Source organism: Chenopodium quinoa, unplaced genomic scaffold, assembly GCF_001683475.1.
Source record: "Chenopodium quinoa cultivar QQ74 unplaced genomic scaffold, ASM168347v1, whole genome shotgun sequence".
NCBI lineage: Eukaryota > Viridiplantae > Streptophyta > Magnoliopsida > Caryophyllales > Amaranthaceae > Chenopodium > Chenopodium quinoa.
In genome coordinates, this window is record NW_018742890.1 from 304,088 (window position 1) to 313,160 (window position 9,073).

Below are 9,073 nucleotides of genomic sequence, written 5' to 3' on the forward strand. Positions count from 1 at the left end.
TATACTTGTAAAACTAAAAGTTAAAAATGATAAATTATGAAGATTTTATTTTATTTTATTATTCTTTTTTGACAAAGGAGAGGGAGTGAGGGACTATATTGAATCAATACCTCTCATATGTCACTATAGCCTTCAAATCACAAGGCGAGTTATATTATAGAGCAAAAAAAAAAAAAAAGTTATTAATTAAAAATACACATCTCGTTTGACATTTTCTTGTACTTAATACATGGTATCCACTATAAATACATCTAACGCCTCATTATTTGGGACGTATTTTGAAAATAAACAAATAACATCCAAAACTCCAATTTTGGGAAAAAGTATTATTAAAGATGGCAAAGAATAATAAATCAACTCAAACAATATCAATAGTAACAACAACTTTGTTTTATCTAATGATCATCAACTTCTTTCAAAACAATCATTCCTTGAAATCACAATGGTTGGTATTTGCTGATGCCCAAGTTATTATGCCAGTAAAGATAGGAGTTGTGTTAGACATGGAAAGCATGGAAGGGAAGATAGGATTGAGCTGCATTAACATGGCGATTTCGGATTTCTATGATGCTCATCCTGAGTTTAAAACCAAGGTTGTTCCTCATGTTAGAGACTCCAAGCACCATGATGTTCTTATGTCTGCAGAAGCTGGTACGTATGTATTATATACTTTTTCCGTTCTTTATTTGATACTTCTCTATCTTAGTGCTCGTGTCAATCATCATTACATGCGTTCCTTTTTATAACTCTCTCCTTTCATCGAAGATTGTATGTATATTTATGACATACTATCCTTAAGTTGTGATTTAAAGAAAAATATGAAAAAAAAAAAAAAACTATTGATATTCCCCTTCATTGTTAAGTTGTTAACTAGGTAGCTTTCTCTTGCTGTTTTGTTAGTTGGTCTTATCATGATGTTTAATTTGATTAAAAAATAATACTCGATTGATAAGGGAGTGTTATTGGCAAAGGGAGTTGACTATATATATATATATATATGTGTACAGAAGAGCATTGAAAAGTAGGGGGTAAGTTACGTACAAATTTAAACAGTCAACTCGTCGGAAATTTGACTAATTTGCCGGTAGATGAATGCAGCTTCACATGTTAATATTGAAAGAATGCTTATTGATAATTTGATATAAATAGTTATCCAAGATTAGTAGTGCTTACATAATGCATAAATGAAGCAAATATTACCGAGCTAATTAAGTGTGTATCGATGTGATAATTATTTTCTTTTGCAAACTTTATATATAACATCAATCAACAAATTAAATTAATTGAAGGTGATTACATTGGTACTTCGAATTTGAGAATAATATATTGATACTAATTGTTATATCATACAAAGTATATTTGATATTTAGATAGTTTAGGCATTATGAACATGCAATGTGGTATAGTTTCATAAGCTTTGAATTACTTCGTATATGTTTATTTCGTTGCAAAAAGAGTAATCTAGTAAATATATGAATTAAAGTGTGCTCAAAATAATAAGTGATCATGTAGCTTAATTAATTGCTTCCTTCCTCTACAAACATGATTTCATAGACATGGATTTAAAACTACTTTTTTTTTTATTGAAAAAAGATTTAAAACTACTTAATCATTCATGCAATGTAATCTTTTCGTTATCAATATTAGATTATTCTGCAATCAATTATATTAGAAATGAATGGAGAGTAATACTTTATACTGTACCTTTTTAATCTTTGCTTCCCTTTTAATTTCAAAAACTAGTATTTGGGCCTGTGAAATGCCCTGGGTCATTTTATGGATTGACATTAAAATACTACGTTTTAATTTATGATTCAATTTTTTGTAATTAAATTTTTTATTCATATTTTTCTAAAAAAAATTTGTTATTCATATTGTCATACACTATATATTAATATGTTGCATTAGAAAAATAATATAAAGTATGATTTAGTTCGGTGGTAATTAAGACACTTAGTTTTATAATTAGTAAATTTTTTGTGGTTCAACGTCCATTACAATAGTTAACTGCACTCTTAAAATCATACGGAGTACTATGTAATTAATTATATTACATCAGTAAAAAAAAATGTAGTTAATTACTTTGCGGTGTATAAAGAGAAAATATATTCAATGTTTAGTAGAGTTGACTACATGTATATTTTAGGGATAGTTGACTGTGTCCTTATTCCCTAACACACGTTAGCTCTGTAATCCCGTAAGTGATACTTTAATTGGATGTTTAGCGTCAAAAAGGCGGTAATAACTTGTAAAATCTTGATTAAGAAAATCTATTACAATTTTCGTCTTTATTGACTAGAATTCTACAAGAAAAGTCGCCAAGAAGGGTTGAAATCAAGCTTTTTTTTTTTTTTTTTCTTTCCTTTTTCCTATTTCTTATAGTGTAACCCTCATATCTTTCTTAATTTCATTTTGATTCTTTCTCAAATTCTGGCCTTCATTCCTAAAATAATAATAATAATAAATAAAAAAAAAATCATTTTTTTTTTCCTGTCCCTCTTCGGTGGTGTACCAATAAGGAGGAAGCTCCAATTTTCATTACATACAATTTGATTAGCTAGGCATGTGCCAACGCGCGTGCAACATTGATACTTAATAGAGTTAATTGTCTCAATATTGTATCTTCACAAATTATTTGGTCAGTCCAGTGTGATCAAACATTTCATCAGCTATTATTTGTACAGCAATACAAACTTCTCACACCCTCATTTCCACTCACCACCACCAACAGTATTCCCACTCAATTTTACTTCACTTTCTCTCTCCTCCCTTACCTTTAACCTACCCCTATTTTCTCTCTCCTCAACTTTCTACTAAATTCCTCCATTTTATTTGTGCATGATTTATGCTTGAATTGAAGAGGAAGGAGAGGAGAGAGAAAATAAAGATTGTTGATTATATTTATCCATGATTTATGCTTGAATTGGCTTGATAATTGCTTGAGATTCTCGGATTTTTCGAAAAATGCCCAAAAAAATCGATTTGGGGTTTTCTTGTGTGATGTATAATTGTTGAAATTGATTGTCCTATTTGATTGTATGTTGAGTTGTGAGCATTTTGATAACAAATACATGTATTCTGGTTGAGAAATGAGCATGTTATGTTATATCCATGAGCTTAGTACGGGACCTTCAATGATGGTTCGTTCCGTCATTGTTGACCTTTTAATTATTTTTATAAAATAATTCTATTGTGTAGATTATATCCTATAATAAGTTGGATGATGTCATCTATAAGTTGGATGATATCCTCTATAAGTTGGATGATATCATGTATTGTGTCTATAATATTATCTATATGATGGATGATATCTCCTCTATTGTTTTTTTTATATCCTCTGTTGTTTTTATGATACGAGTATCTTCTATGAGTTGGATGATATCCTCGATCTATTGTTTTTATATATCTTCTATAAGTTGGATGATATCCTCTATTGGTTCTATGATATAAGTTAGATGATATCATCTATTGTGTATATGATATCATTAATAAATTGGATGATATCCTCTAGTATTGGCTACATGATATCATTTATAATTGTGTCTATGACATTCTCTATTGGCTATATGATATCATTTATAATTGTGTCTATGATATTCTTTATTGGCTGGATGATATCCTCTATTGGCTATATGATATCATTTATAATTATGTCTATAATATCATCTATAGGCTAGATGATATTTTCTATTGGCTATATGATATCATTTATAATTATGTCTATGATATTATCTATAGGTTGGACGATATCCTCTATTGGCGATATGATGTTATCCTCTAACGAACTGTCGTATCCTCTGCCAAAGATAAATTGTGCATATCCTCTATCAAATACTATATATCCTATAACAAACAATACATATCTTACAACAAAACTGTACGTATCCTCTATTAAATAATATCCTCCAACAAGTTGTACATATCTACTAGCAAATAATACATATCCTAATCAAATATTGCATATCATATATACTTGACACACGAATTATTTGGTGCGGCTTGCCGCACCCATACCTTCTCTTGTATCTTTTATTCTGTAACTATAAAAGTTAATATTGAAATATATATCAAGATGAATATAATTCTTTAATAAATTAAACATAAAAACTTTTATGTTTAATATGTATGATTATCGACCAATGACAAAGCGAGGCGGCGGAATTCACCAAAAAAATATAATATACTACTGTAGTATAGAAGATTGTTAAATTTTATAAAAATATGTATAAATTGTGTAATTGTTCTTTAGATTTTGTCTGCGGAACATTTCTGTTAATCTTATTTGCATATCAATGTTTTATGTATTTAGATTGGCTTATATTATTCATATGAGTCATATCTCGTATGAGTACATATCATTTACTCAAGCAGTTTAACCCACATGGTCCTTTACTTGTAGCATTTAAGTTGATATATGTTGCAAGCTTGTTTATACATATGTACTAGTTTTGTTCTCAAGCTTGTTTATACATATGTACTAGTTTTGTTCTCAGGCGATGCCAGAAGATTGATAAAATTGTAGGATAAACTTTTTGGGTTGAATGTTAAATACGATCATATTGATGATACTTGATATTTATACGATATCATACCGCTTATATTTATATAATTTTGTTTGTAAATAGATATTAATTTTATTATTGACTTGAAATTATTTTTATTGAACTTAAATTATTTTTACTAAAAGTATTTTTTACAGATTGTCTATTATTTTTTAAATAAACTAAATATATTATAAATGGATCTTGTTATAAAAAGCTTTTTAAAACGAATTTTATGATGGAAATAGAACCGGATATTTAATAAAAGTTAGGATTAATTTTGTATATATGACATTAGAAGTATATTGATAATAAAACTCTATACAACATTTTTATCTATAAAAATCTATCAAAAATCCGCTTACTTAGCGACATATGTGTCAAAATAATTCCTATTTGTTGCCTATGTGGCTTGACACTTGGCGAAAAACTGAAATGTCAAGTGTCGTTGTCTCGTGACCTGACTGCGAGACCGGCTTTATTTATTAGTGATATGATATAATGTGTACACCACTTAGCCTTTGCAATGAGAGAATTTACGAGCTACGAGTACCGGTAACCATGGTTACATTGATGATGCTAAAGCCTAGTTTAATTTTTTTTATTGTATCAATGTGAGGCTCATTATCAAAGGCAATATACCAATATTCGTTAGCATATACAAGTAGTTAACTAGTAGGACACTTGGAAAATTAATTTGCAATCACTACTAATAAGTAATTAGCCCTCTTTTCACTTTGCTTAATGCAGTTTTGGATTTACTAAAGAACCAACAAGTTGTTGCAATAATCGGCCCACAAACATCTCAGGAAGCTCAATTTGTTGCTAACCTTGGGAAAAAAGCTCAAGTTCCCATTGTTTCATACTCCTATACAATCCCTTTACTTTATTCCTTACAAAGCCCGTATTTCATTCGAGCAACACAGGATGATTCCTACCAAGTACAACCTATTAGTGACCTTATCCAAGCTTTTGGATGGAGAGAAATTGTACCTGTCTATGTTTCTGATGAATTTGGTAGTGGGATCGTACCTTTTCTGGCTGATGGTATGCAGAAAATTGGGACTCAAATCCCCTATAGAAGTGCAATCCAACCTGCTGCCACTAGTGATCGAATAGAAGCTGAACTATACAAATTGAAATCTATGTCTCCTCGTGTTTTCGTAGTTCACATGGAAGCTTCTCTAGGATCGCGGCTTTTTTTAAAAGCAAAAGAGTTGGGAATGATGAGCGAAGAGTATGTATGGATCATCACGAATGCAATGGCTGACGTCTTGGAGTCATTGGATCCTTTAGTAATTCAATCGATGCAGGGAGTTTTGGGAGTGAAGACTTATGTAAGAAGAACAAGGGAGCTAGAAATTTTTAATTTCAAATGGAAAATGAAATTCCAAAGAGAAAATCCTGCCCTTCTTAATGCGAATATGAACATTCATGGACTACGGGCTTATGATGCAACTATTGCCCTTGCCAAAGCTGTGGAAGAAGTTGGTATTACAAACTTCACATTTCAGAGAACTAACAATGCTGCCTCCAACTTTTCTACTGATATTTCTGATATTGGAGTGTCGCGTTTCGGCCAACAGTTACTGCAGTCGATACTAAGATCAAAATTCAGGGGACTTGGCGGCAACTTTGTTCTAGACGGTGGACAGCTACAATCTTCTGCCTTTGAGCTTATAAATGTGCAGGGCAATACAGGAAAAGAAATTATGTTTTGGATGTCGTCTACTGGTTTTGTTAAAAATGTGACTTCAGTATTCAACAGTAAAGTTACTTCTGCAAAGTCTGATTTTAAGTCCATTGTATGGCCGGGAAACTCTACTAACGCTCCCAAAGGTTGGGTTATTTCACCAAATGGAAGGAGGTTGAAGATTGGTGTTCCAGTCAAGAATGGTTTCCTACAATTTGTGACTGTCACTCGAGATCCTTCCACCAAAAAAATAAAAGCTACAGGCTTCTGCATTGACATCTTTGATGCTGTAATGCAAAAATTGCCGTATTATGTACCTTACGATTATGTCCCTTTCTCGGAGGAAGAAGGTCAACCGACAAACAGTTATGACAAACTGGTTTCTCAAGTCTACCTCAAGGTAATGCACAATATTCATAATTAAGCTCGCTGCTTCAACAACTAAGTAGTAGAATAAGAACATTGATTACATCCTAAGTACTTTGTGTTCATTTTTTCTGATGTAGAATAGTACAAAGCTTAGAAAGATGATTGTGTTGTATATTGTTTGCAGAAGTATGATGCAGTGGTAGGCGATGTAACGATTAGAGCAAAACGGTCTCTGCAAGTAGATTTTACGTTTCCCTTTACAGAATCTGGTGTTGTAATGGTTGTACCTGTGAAAAGCAATAAGAAAATTCGAGCCTGGCTCTTTGTCAAACCCTTGACATGGGATTTGTGGGTTGCAGCCTTTTGTTCCTTCATGTTCATTGCGTTTGTGGTTTGGGTGCTTGAGCATCGAATAAACGAAGATTTCAGAGGACCACCAGGGCATCAAGCAGGAACAAGTCTATATTACTCCTTCTCAACTTTAGTTTTCTCGCACAGTCAGTTTCCCTTCCTCTATCTCACACTCCAATATTTTATAGTTATAACAATCCAATTAACCAGAAGAACTTACTGTATTATGAAATATTTTTTGTATGATGACTATTTTTTTTCATCTACATTCATTCAGGTTTTAATGTTTTCAACAACCTAACGCGATTTGTAGTCATAGTTTGGGTTTTCGTGGTGCTCATCCTTATACAAAGTTATACAGCCAACTTGGCGTCCTTACTGACAATAGAACAGCTTCAGCCCACAATCAGAGACGTTAATGAATTGATAAAGACAGGGGAAAGTGTTGCGTTTCAAGAAGGCTCATTTGTTAAGCAATCGCTATTAGAGATGAACTTTAGTCTCCCTAGCCTGAAGTCCTATAATACTACAGACCAGTTACATGAACTTTTTGTCAAGGGGCCTAAAAATGGAGGGATTGCAGCAGCATTTGATGAACTACCGTTTATTAAAATCTTTCTTGCAGAATATTGCTCGAAATATACCATGATACCACCAACATATAAGACTGATGGGTTTGGATTTGTAAGTCCTCAATCTCATCCTCTGTCATTAGTACTGTTCGCAATTATATACTTAATTTTTATGCTTCTTGTCCACAGGTTTTCCCCAAAGGCTCCCCTCTTGGATCAGATGTCTCGAGTCAAGTGCTAAATGTAACTGAGGGAAAAGAAATGACAGATATCGAAAACAAATGGTTTAAGAAAACAAATTGTCCTGAGTCAGGTGTGTCATTGTCTTCAAATAGTCTTGGTCTTGACAGTTTTTGGGGCTTATTTACAATCGCGGGGGCTGCAGCATTATTTGCTCTCATCATATCTTTGGCAAGCTTCCTTAAAGAGCATCAAAACGTATGGTCTGATGGTAGTGTCTCAGTTTGGACTAGAATAAAAACATTGATGAAGGTCTATGACCAGAAGAATCTTAACTCTCATACTTTTAGGAATAGTCCACAACAAGGTCAGAATTTTCTTGGTACACCATCAAGTAGTCCATTTCCACAAAGTCCATCGAGCTTTTGGCATAATTCAGAAAGAGGCTTCAATATTTATGAAGAACAGCCAATTCCATCTTCGGAGAAAATGGATATTAATTCAAGTAGGCTAGAAAATTCTATAGAGCACTGCTAAGTGCTAACGGACATGCTTTGAGTAAAAAAAGGTACACACGAGTGTATAAAAGGTAAAGAACACTTATAGTTAGAAAATGTGAGTTTATTAAGCTGGTGCAGTGTAAATCCTTTAGGTATGTGTAAAGTGATCAAGTAAATATACCACAATTATAAAAAAAATTCATTGAAAACTTGGTATTAATGTTTAGGACATGATTGCTTTAGTTTTGTGATTAAATCCCTACTCACCTTATTCTTCCTTTTTGTTTTCTTGTAGTAAATTAATTAGTTACTTGTAATTACTCAACGGGGATTTTGGCCTCAACATAAATAACGTTAGCCTGGCCTCGACTTTTGGCCTCAACGTAGCCTCTTGGTTTCGACCATTTTGTCTTGATTTTTAATCACAGCTTCTACTATTTGGCCTTTGCTCTAGCATTTAATTTGGGTATTTTGCCTCAAATAAATTAGCTTAATGTTGCGGAACGAGTGCAGAACACCCGAACGCGGCACCTGAATCCTCGAAGTTAGACACAGCCAGTCTTTCCCATATGCGCAATAATAAGCTATAAAATAGAAGAAACAACACTAACTTGCACTACAAACACATACATAGGCACACATGTATAGGAGGTTGTCTCATATGGGACTTGTTGTTTGGTTTGGTGGTTTTTGGCGCCGATTAGGGCTGCGGAAAGGGAGGGAGGTTCAAGTGGGTTGGGGGAGGGAGGGGGGAGGGATGCGCCGCCGGTCTGCCCGCCGACAGCGTTGGGTGAAGGTGCCAGTGGTGGGGCTGGGGTGGCTGGGTAGTGTTAGGTTTTTTTTAATTTTTATTTTTTTAAAACAAAC

At 33.1% G+C, this 9,073-nt stretch overlaps 1 protein-coding gene across 1 annotated transcript; it reads left to right on the forward strand.

Annotated features, from left to right (window-relative positions):
• The first annotated feature begins 5 nt into the window (after positions 1-5).
• LOC110726866 (glutamate receptor 2.7-like) lies at positions 6-8,527 on the forward strand. Its single transcript, XM_021906385.1, has 5 exons — positions 6-651; positions 5,292-6,634; positions 6,788-7,100; positions 7,232-7,638; positions 7,716-8,527. Exons 1-5 carry the CDS (start codon positions 336-338, stop codon positions 8,241-8,243), a joined length of 2,907 nt encoding a protein of 968 aa, XP_021762077.1. The 5' UTR covers positions 6-335; the 3' UTR covers positions 8,244-8,527.
• Positions 8,528-9,073: the final 546 nt, after the last annotated feature.

Bases quoted from the DNA above. Each gene is read 5' to 3' on its own strand.
- LOC110726866 (XM_021906385.1), top strand. From the start codon at position 336: ATGGCAAAGAATAATAAATCAACTCAAACAATATCAATAGTAACAACA. The intron at 6,635-6,787 runs GTAATGCACAAT...TATTGTTTGCAG, and splicing joins TTTCTCAAGTCTACCTCAAG to AAGTATGATGCAGTGGTAGG. The intron at 7,639-7,715 runs GTAAGTCCTCAA...TCTTGTCCACAG, and splicing joins AGACTGATGGGTTTGGATTT to GTTTTCCCCAAAGGCTCCCC.